This window comes from Seriola dumerili, unplaced genomic scaffold (genome assembly GCF_002260705.1).
Source record: "Seriola dumerili isolate Sdu_G_001 unplaced genomic scaffold, Sdu_1.0 BDQW01000362.1, whole genome shotgun sequence".
Classification (NCBI taxonomy): Eukaryota; Metazoa; Chordata; class Actinopteri; order Carangiformes; family Carangidae; genus Seriola; species Seriola dumerili.
This window is the reverse complement of record NW_019174617.1, coordinates 981,035-1,001,215: the sequence shown is the minus strand read 5'-3', so window position 1 is coordinate 1,001,215 and position 20,181 is coordinate 981,035. Positions and strand designations below refer to the sequence as shown.

At 40.6% G+C, this 20,181-nt stretch overlaps 1 protein-coding gene across 1 annotated transcript in view; it reads left to right on the top strand.

The window, feature by feature from the left end:
• nwd2 (NACHT and WD repeat domain containing 2) overlaps positions 1-13,506 on the top strand; it is a 43,419-nt gene extending 29,913 nt beyond the window's left edge. The window contains exons 5-8 of the mRNA XM_022760793.1: positions 1,431-1,634; positions 3,079-3,229; positions 4,843-5,432; positions 9,610-13,506. Of these exons, the coding sequence (XP_022616514.1) occupies positions 1,431-1,634; positions 3,079-3,229; positions 4,843-5,432; positions 9,610-13,506 (4,842 nt within the window). The remainder of the gene's footprint in view (positions 1-1,430; positions 1,635-3,078; positions 3,230-4,842; positions 5,433-9,609) is intronic.
• The last annotated feature ends 6,675 nt before the right edge of the window (positions 13,507-20,181 follow it).

Below are 20,181 nucleotides of genomic sequence, written 5' to 3'. Positions count from 1 at the left end.
ATAATATCCTTTTCTTATAACACAGAAGCGCACTTAAATCAAATTTCACAGTCGTATTCTCACATGTAAACATACCTCCCTTTAATGAATGCATTAATGTCTTTTTTAAAAACAGTCCCATCTGTTCTATATATATATAAAGCAAATCTGCTCATTCTCTTAATACTACTGATTACTGAGCATTAGGAAATTTGGCCGAGGCTGTGGATTTTACATAACAGTGTGTCATTCAAACATTTGCTGTGCAGCAGCAGAACAAATCTGCTTTTTCTTACTGAACACAAAGATTTATGAGGGGGGGATTTGTGCTGAACCTCTGTGCTCGTGTGGTACCGACCAGAATGTCTGCATAGCCCCGGATAAGTCCCGAAAGCTTGCACTGGATGTTTGGTCAGATTTGTAATCTTGTTTGCTTAAAGTTTGATTAGATATTTCCTAATGTAAATCATTTTGCCAATTTTTGATTAATTTGTAAGTTCGTCAAGGCCAATGTGTGTGTTTAGACAACGTGTGTGAGATGAGAGCGATGCTGTCAGTGAGACAGGGGGATGAACACCGATGCTTGAGTGGTTGTCAAAGAGTAAAAGGGCACAAAGTGAGTCCCACTTTATTCTTTGTTCTCTTCTATTTTAAACTTCAGACATTTACAATTAACACTCAGCTCCTGAAGTGTTTTGATGATGGTGATTAACCAGGATGGGTTAACAACACTTGATGGGCACAAGGGGTTCATGCAAATAAGTTTCTTCCTCTTTGTTTCTCTCTTCTCAACACCAGTTCACTTCTAAAATACATACAGCAACATTTTACTTTATTTACTTTCTCTTACTCCTCATATCAAAACTGTGAAATGAGAATGAGGCCTTACTCCTTACTCATCCACCCTCAGCTTTAATTTCTCCTTTCTGTCTTTTACACACCATTATGTTGTGCTGTGTATGTGATGTACGGCAGGCAGGTGGCATTTTCACTGAACAAGCACGGGTTTATTCTTGCTTGCGCACATTTGTTATTTTTACCACTCACCGCAAACATGGATGTTCCTACTTGGGCAAAGAGGTGCAACATTTTCTATTTCCGCTGTACATATGTGACTGAAGTCATTTCCATTCAAGACAAAGCTGTTAGGATGCACTGCAGTCCTCACGGTGTTGGGACTGTGGTGGCAGCTACTGTACATCCCTGATGTCACAAACTAGCTGCTAGATGTCCTGACTGCACCACAAATGTGCCTGTGGCGCTGAAATTGCCTTAAATAAGTCGCACTGTGTGCATCATTGATTCAACTGTTCACCCTGCGCCACTGGTCCAAAAAATAGAGCCCTAAAACTCTTTGAAAGATAATGATGATAAACACTTCCTGTCTCTCTTTCTCACCTTCCCTGCCCTCTATACATTTTCTTTTCTTGCTTCTTCCTTCCTTGCCTCAGGGTCTGGTGGGAGAAAAGTACGGCAGCATCCGAGTGCCGGGGGAGGTGGAATCAGCAGAGTTTGAGATGATCTTGGATGCAGCTGTGGAGGCAGGGCTGGACACACACATCTTGGAAGAGTGGTACTGCAGGGATGAAAACTCTGTGCCACCCGCATACTACCTCAAACCTAAAGCCCAAATGCTTAAGAACTACCAGAACTCTGTAAGTCCAACTGACCAGCTGACCTATATAAGACACTTTTAAACCCCAGTACTGACAGATGTGTTATTTTTCATAACTTCACTTACTGTAAGCAGGTTGTTGACAGTGTTGATAACGGATTCTTGTCCTTGAGCTCTGTGGTCCATGAATTTACTCCTCCTTGAGGAACATTTTATATGCACATAAAGAGAGGAAAACCAGCTTTGTTTTTTCTGTTTCTGAGCAAAGTTGTTTTGATTCAGGCAGCTCTTGAACCCTTTAGAAGTCTTGTACTTTAATGTTTGCCAAATAAGGGGGAAAAAGTTTTAGTATTACTTGCAAAGGACCTCATAAAGTCATTTAACAATAATTCTGTCAGCACAGTTACTTTTAGATAAAGCAGTTTAGCTTCTGCATTCCAACTTCTTATCTTGTCCATAACTTTATAGAGGTAATAAAATATGGCGTTTTCTTAAAAACTGCATGATAATGTTGCCTTGGCTTTCACTTAAGTGATAAAAACTATATCATGTTGGCTGGTGTAGCACTTTAACACACTTAAGCATGCAAGATCTCAGACAATGTAATAAAATCACAAATCAAATCAGGAATCAATCATGCCTGTAAATTTCTACCAGTTGATTTAAAAAACAGATTTTCTGTCTACTTACGGTTTGGTGCACACTAGAGGATTGTCAAATCCTTCACCAATTTTAAAAACAAATTTAAATCATAAGAACGCACACCCCAGATGATTACATAAAGGCACCGGATCACACAACTAAAATTATACTAAACAATTTCAGAGTGATGATTCCAGTGACTTGGGAACTCACAGAAACTTGTGTGATCAATTGTGACTTCAGAGTAAAACAAACATGGGGGCAGACCGTCACCGTCAGCTGGTGTGTGATTTGTGCTGAAAAACAAAATATGAGAAAGAATGAAGATGCAATCAGCAAAATAAAGTTTTATTTTTAGTGCACGAAATCCGGTTGGTGATACGTCCTGGTCAACTCACTCTCATTGGCTGCAGGATTCTGTCTCGCACTACAGGATTTCAAGTCGTAAAATATCAAAAAATGTTTAATATTAATGATTTGAAATCAGGGAGACTCTGATCCAGTCTGTAACATTAAGAGTGTGTCTGTAAATCTCTCACACTACAGATTCATTTGGATAGATAATCGGTTCAGACCAGCCTTGATTGTCCCTGCAATTGTCAGGAGGAGCCAATCAGACCCAAAATCTGCCCAATTATCCTCTAGTATGTGGTCAGCTCACACAGTCAGTCTAAATTGGTGTTTCTTACATCACACACAGAACAAAATCTGCTTTGTTACTGTTTGTATCTGCACAGTACCTACAAAAACCCAGACCGATAAGACTCCCTCTGTACATGACGGGAGTCCTCCATCCTACTGTAAAGTCAGACTGTCCTCTCCCTGCCCCCTGTTCTGCTTAGATGGAGTCAAGCAGCGCAGCCAAGACCAAGAATGACAAGGCCTGGAGGAATGTGTCGGAGGAGATCAAGAGGATCTTCCGAACGGCAGTGCTGCAGCTTCAGGAGAAGGGGACCATGAAGAGCGCTCAGGCCAAGAAATTCCTCTGCTCTGGTCAGTTTCACGACTACTTTTTCTTTCTCTGTCACATTTTCATGTCATATAATAAATAATTAATTCTTTTGAAGTTGAAACTCGCCTTAGCAGCTCACTTCTGTCTTCCTGGGTTTCTAGTTGGCTTTTGAAATTAATTATTGATTTCTGTGTTAAAAAAATATTATTTGGCCTTTTTTTTGATAAACAAGTAGCTGATTAGTCGATGTAACATTTCCACCTTAAATGGGGAAAATAACAAGGCTGTCTTTTAAATGTGTGACGCTTGTTTAGACTGTCATCTACTTACAAAATTGATAACGAGAGATGAGATGCAGTCAGGATCTGTCAGCTCAGCAGGTGACAGTGATTGATCGATCATGTTGTATGTTCAGCTCAAGGTGATTAATCCACAATGTCAGGAGAAAACAAACGTTCTTTCTCAAGAAAATTGCTTTGTGACTTTTCAAGACCACACTTCCCCTTTTTATTTATTACTTTTCACTCTGTTTTTCAATGTTATTTTTGCAATATTTTCATTATGATCAGGCTAATTATTGAGTAACCCTGCTGTATTGTGTTGCCTGCTACAAAACCACAATTTTCCCATGAATGTGGTACTTGAAAGATGCTAATTATTTTCACCAAAGTGGCCTTTGTGAACTCTCTTATTAGATCAAACAACAAAACAGAGTTATTCTCAGTTTTTTCACACCTCCGCTCTACAACATGTACAGGCACAACTCTGACATCTGATCGTGTCCTCTCAATGTTTATTTTCACTCTGTAAGGTTGATCCAATAAACTCCATATGAGTTCTTGTCTTGTAACAGATTTTCCATTTGGGAGTCAGCCATTTATTACTGAATTGTTTGGACAGCACTGAACTAATCTTTCAAGACATCTCCTTTTCTCAGTCTGTCATTGTGGGAGATGATCTGAGCCATATGCCTTTAGGATCTGATGACAAGTCTTTGTTTTACAGGCCTTGTTTTACAAACTAGGCACAGCTTGTAGCCTTTTACATGTTAGAAATAATGAGTAATACAAATCTAATTAGGTAATTGCCATTCAACTTTTATAATTTCACTTGAAAAGGAAGCATCTCTTTTGTGTCAGGAAGCTGCAGTTTTTATGCGCTTTAATTGAGCACAGTGGGCTTTAAGCGGTGCCTGGTCGTACTGTATAGAGGAAGTTGTGCCGTCGCTTGGAACTCCCAACTTTCCTTTCACACTTTTTTTTTTTACCTCTCCCACCTAATTAGCAGGCTACCAAAACTACACAGGAGATGCTGGCAGAGTTTCAGTCAGCCAGCTCTTTGTGGGGGAGCCTGTGATACAGTTCAGTAGTGCTGGCTTATGTGATTTTATCAACTTTGTTTCTTCTTAAATAAGGCTCAAGAGAAATCTATCTAATCGGAGGGTAAAGGCTTCTAAAATCTGTTCAGCTTTGCTCCTGAATGAAATCTAAATCCTGCATCTGTTAGACTTTTATCGTTGCAGGTTGTACATTACAATCCGGCAGTGGCCTTTATCAGCTGCTTAGGAAAATTATACAATTAGACCATTCAAGAATGAGAAGTCATGGTTTTTCACCTAAAATATGACAGAGTTGTATTTTTTCTCTTACTTCAGCCTTGGAGGATGAATTAGACTTTGCCCTTGGGAAACAAACTCCTGCCTTTCTCAGGAAATGTGTCTGCTACATTCGCAAGATCTCCAACTTCGACCGCTTCGCCAAACTCCCTGAGATGGCCCGGTACATGGATATCGTGGTCAGCGGTGACCGCATCATGCGCAACCAGGAATCCTACGAACGCCTTCTGAAGGTGCGGGACGAGTTCATCCCAACGGTCGTCGCTGCCTCCAACCTCCGCGTCTATTCTTCTGTCACTCACTGCGACATGAAGCTGGGCTACTCCCAAGAGGTGGAGAGCCACTATGTGGAGGGTCTGTGTAAGCAATTCTACGAGGACATGGTGGATATCATCCAGGCCACGGTCCAGCAGAACTTTGACACAGAGACCGACCCTTTGTACGACGAGATCCTGCAGCACCTGTCTCTCTGTAAAACCCACGCGGCACTCTACGAGTACAAGACCGAGTCGTTGGATTACGTGCAGGAGTATCTTATGCCGTCCAAGGGCAGCAGAATGAGCCCTCTGGTGGTGTACGGCGGACCCTGCACTGGAAAGACACTGCTGCTGTCTGAGGCCGCCAAAGAGGTGAGACATGAGCGAGAGATTATGTGAAAGTTATGGTGAAGTCTTTCTGCTTTAGTGTAACCCCCAGCCCCTGTTTCTCTCTCACTGTGGCCGACTTCACGCCTGCGCTCGTCTGTCCGTCTGATCTGAGCATGTGTCCGTCTTTGTACAACAGAGTATGAGGGGGCGTGCAACTGTTCATCTCTTCCCATCAAACGCTTGTTTGACCATCTGCGTGTCCGCCAAGAGACAGTCCATCGCCGTGCACATGTCTCTAATTTCCTGTGATGCCATGGCAGTGTGCATGTGTGCGTGTCTGTGTTTGTGTGCCCACATCTGCATATAGATAGACTTTTATCCGTGTGGGTGTATGTTTTTATTTGTGAGAACATCTGTAGTGATTCCCACAAAGTCTGTGTATATTTGTTTTTTAATGGTTTGGTTACATGTGTGTGTGTGTGTGTGTGTGTGTGTGTGTGTGTGTGTGTGTGTGTGTGTGTGTGTGTGTGTGTGTGTGTGTGTGTGTGTGTGTGTGTGTATATGTAGCTTTATGTTTGAGCACATGGAACATACTCTGTGTTCACTCTGTGGCTTTGTGTGTGCCATCTGGTTGTCCACCTACATTAGGATCACACCGTAGCCAAGATCACACAGCAGACGCCCACATATCCACCCTTCCTGTTCAACCTTTGTAAGAAATGTTACATTAATACTCTTATTTATTGTAAGGGCCATTCATATCATCCAGGTTCAGTGTATAGTAGTTTTATAGAATATTACAAGGTACAAAAACACTAACAAAACAGGCGGAACAACATGTTTTATAACATTAATGGATGATATAGATAAATTCTCATCATCTCTGTCCGTCATTTCATCTGATGCTGCTACAAATAGTTTTCATTTCAGTGCAACACCAAAGCATTTTTTTAGTTTCCATCACGGGAGCATTGCTGCTTTCTTAGCGCCTGTCCTGATTTCTGTGGCATAACTTTTATTCTTTCATGTTTTCAATAGCAGGTGGATGTTTCAAAAGCTTCCTTGTAACATGCTGACAGCCACACTGTGAAAGCGAGTTTTTGTAAATAAAGAAGAGAAAAATGTGCTTTCTGTAATCTTAAAAAAAAATGTGTGAGAAATACACAGAGCTAAATATCAGCTCTATCCATTCAGAATTAAAACTAGAAAAAGTCTATTATGACAAAAAAAAAAAAGATTAATTCACACAATTGTGATTAACAGTTGACTCATCAAATAATACAGTATTTCTAAACAATTACGGCCCACACAGATAAGATGACTGATTTATCACACCGTATTGTGAGTGGGCTGTGTGTTATCTGTTTTGAAATTGTCCACCTCATCATTTAGTGAAAATAAGTACTAAATACTTTATCCACAGATTTCTTCCCTGTCTTTGTTTTAATCTACTTCCACAGCCGTACAGATGCAGTTTAAGTCAGATGATCCAAGATTAGTACAGTAATTGCAGTGTTCTTTGATTGTGTTACATTTCTTACAACCTTATTATCCCATGTATTAATCCCCAGCCATTTCATACTTACAGCATGAGCCATATCACACTTCATACGGTATGAAATACAAGTAAAAGTACAAGTAAAAACAACCTAGGTGGCCCTGGTTTTTGAAGGAGAGAGGAACGTTATTAGATTTCAGTCAGACTACCTAAAGCCCACAGAGTGTGATTCACGCCTAGCCTGTTTGGTTTGATTCATCTGACCCATGGAGCATTTATGTCTTTACATTTGAGCGCAGACCACAATGGGTCCATCTCTAACCTCTGAGAGGCCAGAGCTGTGGTTTGTTTGTAGCGAGAATACGACACAGACAAATCAGTGTAGGTGTAAATTCATGAGCTAGAAATTCATCTTTATTAATCTTTTGATCATGGCAGCCATTTCCTGCTCTTTACAGTAGCACAGGATTTGGTATGTCCTCTATTTGTTTGTAGTGTTTATATCAAAGGAAAGCCAGTTGTATAATGTACAAAGAACAAGTCTAATCAAAAAGTAAAGTGTACAAATCCAGATATCTATAACTTGTGCACATACAAATGACCTGTGGGTGAAACCTGGGTGATTTAAGATGATGGTCAAATCAACAGTTTACAAAATTACATGCTAAATTAATTAAATAAAGACCTTTTTGATAGCGATGGCAAAATCAAAACAATATTGACCTGGTTATTCCAAAGAGTTGATATCTGTGCTGCCAGATACTGATGCCAGATTAAAGAGCTTTTTTTGAGCATGTGTCTGTGGCAGGTCCACGCTGGGTTGGACTGAACAATAGTATGCATGCATGCAGGTAGCAATGAATGATACAGCATGTTTTTATGACAACCTAAATTAAAAATAAGACTGAAATTGCCTGCTGTTACGTCAAGCAACAGAGGTGTATGTCAAACTTTTTGGTTTGTTTTTTAGTGGACAAGCAAACAAATGGGAAAGTTTGGTTAGTAAAGTGGATACAAGTAAGAACATAGTAGAAAAAGTTAACATACTGAACATACATTATATCTTGTGTTTGACATATAATTTTAACCAGGCTACTGAGGAAAAAGGAAACCTGGTCAAAATGTCTAAACAGTTGTGGGACACAATGAGCTCTAAAACCAGGATTCAAACGTATAAACAATACACGTAGCTGTGTGTGTATAACTGCACACACACACTTTAATGAGTTAGCTGGACATAACAAAGTGGCAAAAAAAAAGGATAACGTGAAAGGGAATTAGCCAGATATTTTATTTGGAGCTTTATCATCTCAGTTCACCATGTTAACCAGGAGCCTCAGGCCTTAATACAGTTTTATGATGATAACAGGTATTTCAGGATGTAAAAAAGGCCAAATCATACACAGTTGCAGAATAAGAATACAGAGTATCAAATGATAAATTACACTTGTTATTAAAGAGACTATTATTGCATAATATATAAAGGGTTCCTAACAGCACAATGGCTGCTTTGGCACAGTAGAGAATATTGCCAACGCAGGAACGAGTCTTCAGAGACTCTGCTGAATTTCAGGCGCCTGTGAAAGGCTGGCATTTACTGTACGTAAGTCAGGCTAATTAAAGTTGCATAGACTTTCATTCATGGTTGATTGTAATAGTGGGATTTAGGCTTGTGCATGGCCATACAGACTTACATTTTTGCATTTGCCACTTTGCAGCTCTGTGATCTTGCCATCCTGTTCTGCAGTTGTATTGTATTCAATGTAAAATATATAACATGCAACATAATATAGTCGCAATCTTATTTACTGCAACTTTTTCATAAAGAGATGTTATTGATAGGAATCTGTTAATATAAAGCAGGCTGACAAAAAGATTATACATGACTTTTGCACAACCTTTATAGTATTTAATATTCACAGTTTTATAAATACAGTCACAAAAATCATATTTCAAATTGTAAATACTCTACTGACAGACTCTGTGTCTCTCTGTTTTTCTCCCTACCTCTCTCACATGTACTTGCAGCTAAATGTGGAGCAGGCATCCTCACTCTTGCCCTAAAAGTGTCAAATAACATCTTAATGTCTCCCGAAATCTCAACTGAGCCATTTAATGAATTCATGAATGAAATTATAATATCAATGAAGTCTCAAAATTGGAGTAGTTCTCATTCATAGAATATTTCCCACGATGATAAGAATATTCATATATGAATTGAAATATATGTATTAATGACTTTGGAGAATGTTTGAGGACATCGAACATCATCATCATCACTGTTTTATACCTTTTTTTCTATGTAAAAAAAGTTAGAAATTTGGTGTAGCACAGATATGGTAAAAAAATGTATTAAACATCTCCTCTGCGCTGTGCTAATGAGCCCTGCCTCAATACTGTTGGAATAACAAATAATTCGATCTGTCTGCCCTCACTGTAGAGCTGTTTCTTTAACCACACCTAGCAGAATAAAGGTACATTTTTCCCACAGTAAACAAAAACAAATGTGTGGCCCCAGTGGCATTTATGATTTGTTCATTTTAAGATTTTTCAATATTTATAATGTAGAAATTTGTGAGCATTCTGCAGATTTGGGTTACAGTTTAGAGATCTTCATAATCATCATATCTGTTAATAAAATATGGAGTATTTGCAGAACTCATTCATAAAAATATATATTCTGTATTTATTCTAACAACCACCCTCAATGCTGTTTTCCAGGCTTACACATGGCTGCAGAAAGAGATGGGCCCTGAAACCGACCCAGTGGTCATTGTCCGTTATATTGGCTCCAGCCTGCTCTCCACAGACCTGCGCACCCTCCTCCAGAGCATCTGTGAACAGATTGCAATAAACTACCGCTGCCTGATTCACTTTTTGCCTAACAAGATCCAGGAGATGAGAGAGCTCCTGATCAACCTTCTAGGGGAATCCTCATTCCACAGGCCTTTGGTCATCATTCTGGATGCCCTGGAGCAGCTCTCAGATGCCGATGAAGCTCGTAAGCTGTGGTGGCTCCCCATACACCTGCCTCGGACAGTCCGCATCATAGTCTCAACGTTGCCCAATAAACATGGCATCCTGCAGAAGCTCCGACACCTCATCCATGATGAAGGGTATTATGTGGAATTAATTCAGAGGGACCGCAAGATCTGCAGCCAAACATTAAAGCAGCAGTTGCTGGGGGTGAAGAGGAAGGTCACCTCAGGCCAACAGATCTATGTCAATGAGGCACTTGCCAAGTGTACATTGCCTATGTTTGTCAACCTCATCTACAGAGAGGTAGTTCACTGGAGGTCTCACAAAGATGTGGATGACAGGTCCCTGTGCTCCACAGTGCATGAAAGCATAGAACAGCTCTTCTACTCTGTAGAAAACAAGTTGGGCCAACGATTTGTCTTCAGAGCCTTAGGGTACATCACCATGGCGAAAGCTGGACTAACTGAGGTCGAGCTAGAAGATATTTTGTCCCTGGATAACATAGTGCTTGGTGATGTTATTGTGGCAACTTACCTCAAAAACCCTTTGAGGATATCTTATGACTTGGTTGCAAGGCTCAAAGAGGAGCTGGAGGGATATCTGGTGGAACGTCAGGTACGCAACGTCACCCTGATGGTCTGGGCCAACAGACACCTGCATCTCATTGCTCAGAAGCTGTATCTCAGCAATGAGGAGGATGTCCATCAAATGCACAGCCTCCTAGCCGAGTACTTCCTGGGGGCATGGTCAGGTGGCAGGAAGAAGATCTTTACTTACGATAACAACCATTTCACTTCCCTCAACATATCTCATCACAAAAACCCCCACCATCAACAGTCACATGAAAAAACATCTTCTGACAAGTACTCCTATGACAGGCAGACTCCCGAGCAGCCTTGGGTGTTCCAGTGCAACCTTTTAGAGCCTGACATTTTCTTTGTCAACCACAGAAAGATGACAGAGCTGGTGTACCACCTTACCAGGAGCGGGCGCACTGATGACCTCATGTTTGGTGTCATCATGAACTTCAGCTGGCTCTACACAATGATCAAGATTGGTCAGTTTGAAAAGGCTTTAACTGACATTGACTTAGCTTACAGCTACACCCAAGAAAAAGAACTGAAGTTCCTGGCCACTACTCTGCGTAGCATCAAGGTAAAAGTGCTGAAGAATCCAGCGTCACTGTCGGCAGAACTGCAGCAAAGGCTTCTTCCAGTTGTCACCTCCCTCCCCAAGCTCAGACACCTACTCCTGGAGTGTGACAAAGATGGTCCGAAGTACTGCTCCATAGTGCCTCTCCACTCCTCTATGGATGTCACATACAGTCCAGAGAGGCTTCCTCTGTGCTCTAGCTACATGCAGATTGTGGAGATCTTGCCCACTCTTGCTCCAAACATAGTCCTTGTAGCCCTCGAAGATGGGTCTGTCAGTACCTGGGATGTAGAGAGCAGACAACTATTGCGACAGATCGACACAGCCAGATCCGTTGTGCTGGGAATCAGACTAACCACTGATGAAAAGTATCTGGTCGTGGCCACAACCAAAAACACGCTGCTTATCTATGATAATCACAAGTCCTGCCTTTTATCTGAGGTCGAAATCAAAGGGTCTAAGCATGGTGGCGTCACTGGTGGGGTGGCCTTCATCAATGGTTTTACTTTGTCCACCCATCATGCTTTGGCTTGGCTTGAGGCTAGTAAAGACGTCAATGTCATTGACCTACTCTACGGATGGCCTCTCTACCAGTTCCATTGCTGGTACGAGGTGACTTGTGTGCAGTGCTCTCCAGATGGAATGTATGCCTTCTGTGGCCAGTACCTCAACACTGCATCCATCTTTCATTTGGGAAATGGGGACAAGTTGGCCACTGTGACCTCTGAGTTTTCTGGGGGGTTCGTCAAATCCATCCTTGTGCTGGACACCCTTAACCAAATGGTGATGATTGACAATGAAGGCAGTTTGTCAGTGTGGAACACCAAAGAGATCACCAACCCGAGGCTGATGGAGGATTATGATTGTAGAGGGGATGACAGTGAAGTGGTGGGCATTGAGTTATCAGAGGACCAGCGCGCCATTCTCATTTGCAAAGCCAGAAGTATTGAGGTACTAGATACAAAAGTATGGAAAATGGTAGAGAAGTTCAAAGCCAAACGTAGTGAACGTTTTGTTGCTGCTGTTCTCTCCAAGAATGGACAAAGCATTGTGGCCTCCATGGAGAACACCTCTTCTATCTTTGTCTGGAGGAGGGACAGTGGACAGTGCATGGCTAGCCTGATTGAGATCTCAGGGGCTATTGTCAAACTCATTAAATCAGTCCACCATAACCTGCTGCTTTCTGTTGCAAGCAGTGGAGTGCTGTCTGTCTGGGACATTGATATCATCACCGCCATGTCTAATATCGACAAAACAGGCAAGAAGATCCAGACCTTGCTGCTGTCTGGCAGAGAGGATTACGTGTTTACCATGGACGGTTCAGAAGCTGTCCACAAGTGGAACTTCAGCACTGGCTTTATTGAGACGGTCTTCAAACACGAGGGTATAGTGGAGAACTGTGTGCTAACCTCCTCAGGGGATCTCATGGTGACTTCAGATGACAAGTCCAGCCAGTACATTTGGCAAACCAACACTGGAGAAAACATCTTCCGCATCAACGGACAGAGAATATCACAGCTGCTAATCACCCACAATGACCAGTTTGTGGTGTCTCTCTGTGAGCAGAACGCCTCCAGAGTCTGGAGGCTCGCAACTGGGCACAAAGTGTGTAACATCTTAGTCACCCTCCAAAATGCATTGATCACCACGGCAAACACTTTCCTAGTGGGAACCTCCAAAAACAAGCTCCTCGCTGTCAGCCTGTGGTCGGGCAGCGTATCCAAGAAGTTTGTCTGTGATGATGGTATTACCATCATCAACTTCAAGCTCATTCCTGACTGCCCCGACTGTGTGGTGTTCATCACATCCACAGAGACTGTCTTCATCTGGAGTGTGGCAGATGAGTCAGTCTGCAGGCGAGTTCAGCTGCCAACCAACTTCCTCAAAAATCTAGAGGACTTCCAGATCTCACCCAATGGGAAACTAGGAATTGTCTCCAAGGGTGATGAGAATATTAACGTCCTTGACCTTCACAGCGGGAAGCTGAGGCTCGTCCATGCTGCTGGTATAATCTGGCGTCAGAAATTATCTAGAGATGGCCGTTATCTAGTGTACGTCTGTTTCCGGAACTGTGATGAGGATGACGATGCCGGTGTTGTGTCCAATCTTATAGTGATGCGCCTTGCTGATGGTAAGAGCATAGGCACATGCTCTCTTTACAAGACTCCCACTTTCCTGTCGCTCTGCCAGAGAGCACTCAACATCATCATTGGCTTTGAAGACGGAAGCATTGGTACTTACACAGTGGTGGACCGTGTGGATGCTGCCCTCAAGATAAAGATAGCCACCTCCAACAGCCGACAGATTGTCAACAATGCCTCGCAGAAGGTGCGGCCCAAGTGTGGCAACCATTCCTTTAAGACCGTCGCTGACTGCATTTGGAGGGAGTCGACGGAGGTCTTCTCCAGGGACAGCCCCATCAACGTTTCTGACTCTGGTGAAGGTGAGTCAACCACGCCTACAAAAAAGACTGAACTGTTGCAGTGATGGGTGACAAACAAAAAAGTAGGTGGAGTTAGGGCAGAAGGGTGGAGATAGATGATAAAGTTTAGAATCTCTGGGGTTGCAGTTGATTCTTGTTTACAGCCACGTGATTCAGCTGCAGATGTCAGCCCTCTGGGTAGTTAATGGGCCGACCGTTTTAACGCTGCACTCAAATTATGTATTACTTACTTCCAACTTATGATACAGTTTCTGTTTGTTTTACACATGAAGACTGTTAGAAAAACACTTTGTTTTTGAAAAGAAGAAAAAATGTAAATTCTGTGAGTTATTAGTTTGCCATTATGTGTCCTTTTGCATTTGAAGAACAAAGTTATTATTCAAATGTCTCGGTCAAACATTTTCAGAGCCATTCCAGTGATCTTAGCCACTTTCATTGTACACTATCTTTATTTACATTGTGCACATTAAGCCATAATGTTGTTCTTAAAAGTGTATATTTATGTTTGTATTTACATCAGTCGGTACTGTACAAAATGGAAGAACTATGAACATATGTACATATCTCTTTTTGGCTGCTGCAATTTGTGCAACTCCTTAAAAATGTTATGTTGTGCTTAATGCAATCAAAGTGAGTGCCTGGAATTTAAAATGTTCTTTATGTGCAGATTACAAGATTTATGAAAATGCAGGGAATTTGTAAACACAGTATACACACAGTTACATAATACTTGCATTGACGTTAAATCTAAACGATCAGTGTACTGAAATCCAGTCAACAACATGAGAGATCGATGGCATTGCTCTTTGTAATGATAGTTGTAGAAATTTCTTGGGACAGTCTACGTGAATTTGATGTGACGTTACCTGCGGTTCCATCAATTTGTGTGCTGTTCGTTTTAAGGGAAACACCACTATTGAGCATACAGTGTAGCATAGCACCATACACATTCACGCCTTAACCAGTGTACTTGCTTTAGGTTTAGTGGAGTTTGTTCAAATGTTTCAGTATAAAAGGACAAGAGTGATTAGCCCAGTGTTTCACCGAAACAACTTGGCTGTGTGAATATATTTAGAGGTGTAGACAGTAGGTGGAAGCACTTTATGAGTGGTTTGTGAAGGTTGTTAGATTTATTCATATAAAAAATTGTATAAATTGTTTAAAGTGATCTAGATTTGTCTTAAACAGGTGTTGGATTTGCCTACAAAAATACACAAGGCCATCCAGGTACTTGCAGGCTACAGCTGACTCACTGAAATGCTCGTCTCTCTATATATGCCTGGTATGAATACAAAGATGTCGTCATCTTAACTACTAACTGCAGAGACGGGCAAATTGGAAATCTATGGGATCAAATAAGGGTCGATAAGATTTTGTGTTCAGAAAAAAATCAAAACCTTTCGTAAACCTGTGAAAAAACTTAATGAAAACGTGGTTGTGGATGTGTAGGAAAGATTTACTGTTGTAGTAAAATTTTGAGGATGTCAAAATTTGGGCACAAATAATATCAATAGTGAGACTACGCCAAAAAAACTGCTTTTGTGAACATCTGATGCAGATTCAAGCAGAAAACTGTGTCACTGATATTACAGATGAACACACATTTAGGTTACACATACAAATTGAAGCCCTGTTTTTATCACCAAAATCAGGGCCAAACTTTGCCCTATAAATTTCCCTTTATTTTATTATTAGTATGTGCCTTCTGCTTTGAATCTGTACTCAACGAGCGCCTTGGTAGCTACATTGCGAAATTGCATGCCACATAACCACAACATCCATGGTTCGAGTCTGGTCTGGGAACTCTGTTGCATGTCATACCCCAGGCCTGTTACCTGTCTGCCTCCTCACTATCAACTGTCCAGTTAAGACAAAAAAAAACAAAACAAAAAAAGTCTTTCAATAAATAAATCTGTACTCAGATGTTCACACAAGCTGTGATTTTCTCTAATTATTTGTGTAACCTCACCACTGATATAATTTTGCTAAATTTTATTTAGACTTACTCATATGTTTCGTCTTCAACAGTCACAAACCTGATTTTTCATGCAGAGTTTTGCTGCAGATTTCCATAGGTAATACACAATGACAGAATTTCAAGTTATTTCTACATTTTATTTACAAGCTGTAAATCTTTTTGACCTTTACTCTATGTAGCCCATAGATTACAGTGAAAGCTGTTAAGATCTGGTTTGCTGACAATCTAAAAGAATTATCGGGGAGTCTATGAGGTTGTACCTTGCAGGTGCCGTGATAGCTTTTATAAAAGCATGTCTGTAATAACCCAAAACTGAATTTGTGTTCTGCAATTTTGAGCTCTGATGAGACCAGTCATCTGCCAGGCATGATTGAAACAAAACCCACACACATACACTTCAACATATACTTTTTAAGGGCTATTCCATATTATTGTATGTTTACTAGTTTTGAACTGTTGAGGTTATGGCCCTTGGATAATTTCAAAACCGGGTAGCAGCATCAAGCTTTAAGATACTTTTACTCCCTACAACTCAAGAGTTTCTAAATTGAAGAAGAAAAAAAAATTCTATCATGTAATTGCCAAAGTCCAAATTATAGTTTGTGTTTCATTTTGTTGACTTTCTCATTTGTTTTTGAGGCTTGTACTGTAATTATATTGTTACCAAATTGTTTCAGTGTTCTACCGTGATTATGTTTATGATAGAGAAAATGTGCTATCTTTGCTAAAAAGTTTAAAAAAGAGTCCTCTTATAAATATATTGGAATGCCAGTTTAAGAGTATATTTGAATGTGTCCATATGGAAGCCAGTAAATGGTATTATTGTATGTTAAGTAACTTGAATGACTTTTAATAACTTACATGTTTGCAACTCATAGTTGGCATACTGGTAATGAATGTTTCTATGGTATTCTTTGTATTGTCAGGACTGACTTACCTGTTTAGAGATTTATATTTTCATAAATGTTGTACTTACATTTTGTTACAGAGTTGTTTAACTGGAATTCAAACAGAAAAGAAACTTATGTCTGAAGCAATATGAAACTAGTGTGTATGCATTGTTTGTATGAAACATTTTAATGTAATAAAATGGTTCACTTTTTGCCTCCACTCCATCGCCTCAAGCTTTTCACTGTAATTAGTGGTTGCTACAAGACATTGCAATCATGTGTCTGCTTTTAGACATGAAAGTCTTTTTATTTACAGCCTTTGATTTCAGAGAAGACAAAGACTGATGTGAATAAGCTTTGGTCTAATTGGCTACAATTAACTCAGTACTGAAGTACCAGTAGCAATAAGTTAAGTTGCATGCTGTGAAACAGGTAATTCATGTTTATTTTTTCCTGGAGACAGAAAACACTGACAATGCTGACAGCCTAAAACACACACATACACACACACACACACACACACACACACACACACACACACAAACAGAGAGAGGGGGAACAGAGCTGTAAAATGATTTGATAGGCCAGTAATTGCTCGTCTGTGCTTGATGCCGAATGCCAGACAAGCGTGGTGAATATTTCTCCAACACTGGCTGACATTGTCAGTATAATTAGGCGATGCATGTGCAGCGCACCTGTACGGGGCCCTGCTCCAAACAAACACACTCGTGCACACTCACTGCCGCACACAAACTTGCAAGGTAAACACATCCAAGATCAAGCTGTGATTGGCCAATAAAATCCTGTTGCTTTGGGCTACCATTTTAATTTCCCAGTGGTGTCACTCTAAGCCAATCTGTGTGCGAGCGCGTGTGTGCATTCGTGAGCCCGTGTGTGTGTGTGTGTGTGTGTGTGTCCTGTCTCCACGGCAACATCGGGTCCACAGTGGTGACGGGCTTAGCCACGCCTCTCATTGTAATGATGGTGAGCTCATGTCTGTTGGCTATTGGGGCTGCTTCCAGTCCTTATGACAACAAGGGCTTGACTATCGCTAGCACATTCCACCTGCAGCGCCACACAGGCATATAATTACACCACTTGTTTGTTGAGCAGGAGGTCTCCATAGGTCATGCACTGTGTGTGTGTGTGTGTGTGTGTGTGTGTGTCCTACAGTAGGTACAGTGTGATTTTGCCTCTTATTTACACAGCCCAAGAATAGCCACTTCACTGTCAGTGGCGTTTACTCTATAAGCCAGGGCCCTCCTTTTGTCATCTTTGTATTTTTTTTTTTCCAACTGCAACCTGTATTTTCAGTGATGGGGAAGCCTATGAGTCACCCATATCTCCCTCCACCCCCCGCCCCTCTCTCTCTCTCTATGGCAGGCTAGATAAACCAGCCACGACTTAAACACTTTAACATTACAACATTACTGGCAGCTGAAATTTGTGGAAGGAGAAACCTGTAGGTAATATGCTAAAAAAAAATACTCCAAATTCTCTGAGTAGCCTGTGTTTGACAAACTAAAAGCCAACTTTTCATCAAATCTGGCATGTTTGCACAGGGAAGTCGTACCAATTTTAGGCCGCTCAAAGACGAAGCTCACACATGGCAAAGTGCCTTTTTTTAAATTTATTGCACAGGTGAGTTATAACAAATCCAATCACTGAAACACAACAGCTAAAGATTAACCATCATTTCATCCCCGTTATCTTTGTATCCCTCCCTCGCATTTCCCCCTTACCTCAACACTAGACCTCGGTTAGAAGAGATAACTACCAACAAGCCCTGACCTAATTCTTCTGAAGCATGCTGGGAGGAGAGACACTGATATGTGAAGGCTCTCTTCTCAGAGGCTGTTGCTCTATTTTGATTTCAGGTGAACAGATAGGAAATGGGAGATGTTAGAAAATCTGTTTGCCCCTGATAGGTGAAAAAGATAAGAGCGTCCACTCTGTGAAGCTGTTGGGGTTTTTTTTTTTTTTTTTTTTTTTTTTTTTAACGTACAGGGCAGAGGAGGAAATGAAACAGGAATAGACACTGGACAATTCACAAAGCAGTTAAAAGCTTCTGCACAATCTTTTACTCTCCCATAGACTCTCCCATTCAGTTTAAATAATTAAAACAAATCAATCCTGTATATTGTTAGAGACAGTTTTAAAGGCAAATACTTTTCCAGCTATGGCTAAGTCCATTTATTTTTCTGATGACTGACACTTCACTGCTAAAGCCCAACAATGATGAGATTCAGCAATGTTTGACAACGGACCAAAGTTATTACTCTCGGTATGAAAAGCTTTTCAAAATTACAGTAGTGACGAACAGGAAGATTTAGTCTGAGGTGGTGCACGCCCAAGATAGAGATTCAAATTATGTCTTGTTGTTTTAGTAGGAGAAAGGTTCAACACAACAGTGTCAGCGTTTCCTCAGAATCACAGATTAATCTTTGTTTTTGTTTTAGTTATTCTGGACCTTGGAAACAGCAGCTGAGAAAACATCATCTCACCACACGGTTCATTTAGTAGCTGCTCTGGAGCTTTCAGTCACATCACATGATCATCAGCAGATGGAGGCAAGTTTTTGAGATTTTGGAAAATATGCTAACTCACTTTCTTGCCAAGAATTAAATGAAAAGATTGAAACCACTCTAATGTCTGTGCAGTCAATAGCTAGCTGCCAGGAGAGGGTTAGCTTAAGTTAGCATAAAGGTAAGCATAGAGACTGAAAACAGGGAGAAGGCTCTGTCTGAAGGTATCTGCCTGAGTGTATTAATTAACATGTTATATATATGTGCAAAAGCTGACGTGTGAACATGAGATGTTGTGGTTTTAGTTTAGGTTATGTGTTGAACTATTTCTTGGCTGAGCGGTGCAAATTCAGTTTCCAGCCTTTATGCTGAGATAAGCTAACGATCACCTAGCTCTAGCTTTATTCTTAAAGGAATAGCTTGAATTTTGGTTGGAAAAAATGCAAATACCAAACAACAAAGTGTAAACAACAAGTCTAGGTTGTACAGGGGGCTATACATAGATCATCAGATATGACAGCTGTATTGCGCTTCCCATTTAACTCAGCTAAAAACCATCTTTCTCAAATGTTAACTGTTTATTTATAGTCTGTCATCATAACTTCTGGCAATTCGCTTTCAGTCGTGTCATAGTTCCATTCTTCTCTGTAAAAATGTAAATAAATAAATAAATAAAAGAAGGAGAGAAGGCAGTAGAGTGAAAACACAGATGGGAGGCATTTATGCAGCACCACTGTCCTGTATCTTTGAAAATCTCTATTTTGCATCTGATGTGTCACATTGTTGTCATGTTTTGTGTGTTCGCTTGAATATTTTTCCACCATCCTGTCAGCCGCAGCCGGAGCGGAAAAACGTCTCCAGTGTTTTTCAGTGATATTCTGAGAATTTTTTCCTTTCCAAAAGCCTGCGTCTGAAAACCCTCACACCTTCACACTCACACATATGTAGTCATGAGATAATGTTTATACATGATAACAAGCTCACATGAATAGACATGCATCCATTTATACACCTGATATATACATATACATATCCAACTTATTGCAGCTGGACTGTCGGAGAGGTTTTTCATCAATGGCACTTACTTTTTAAGAATTAACTCAATCAATAAAACAATCATACAGAGCTTTGTAACCAATTTGCTCACACTTTTCTGATATAGATAATAACATCATGAATCAGTGCCAAATAACTTTCAAATGCAGGATGTTATTTGTGTTTTTGACTCCCATCCATGATTAAGTTGTGTGTGCACATGTAAACACTCAAACTGGTTTTTCAGTTGTGTGTCATCTGCAGGTGAAGTAATTTGCCTATCAGCTCACA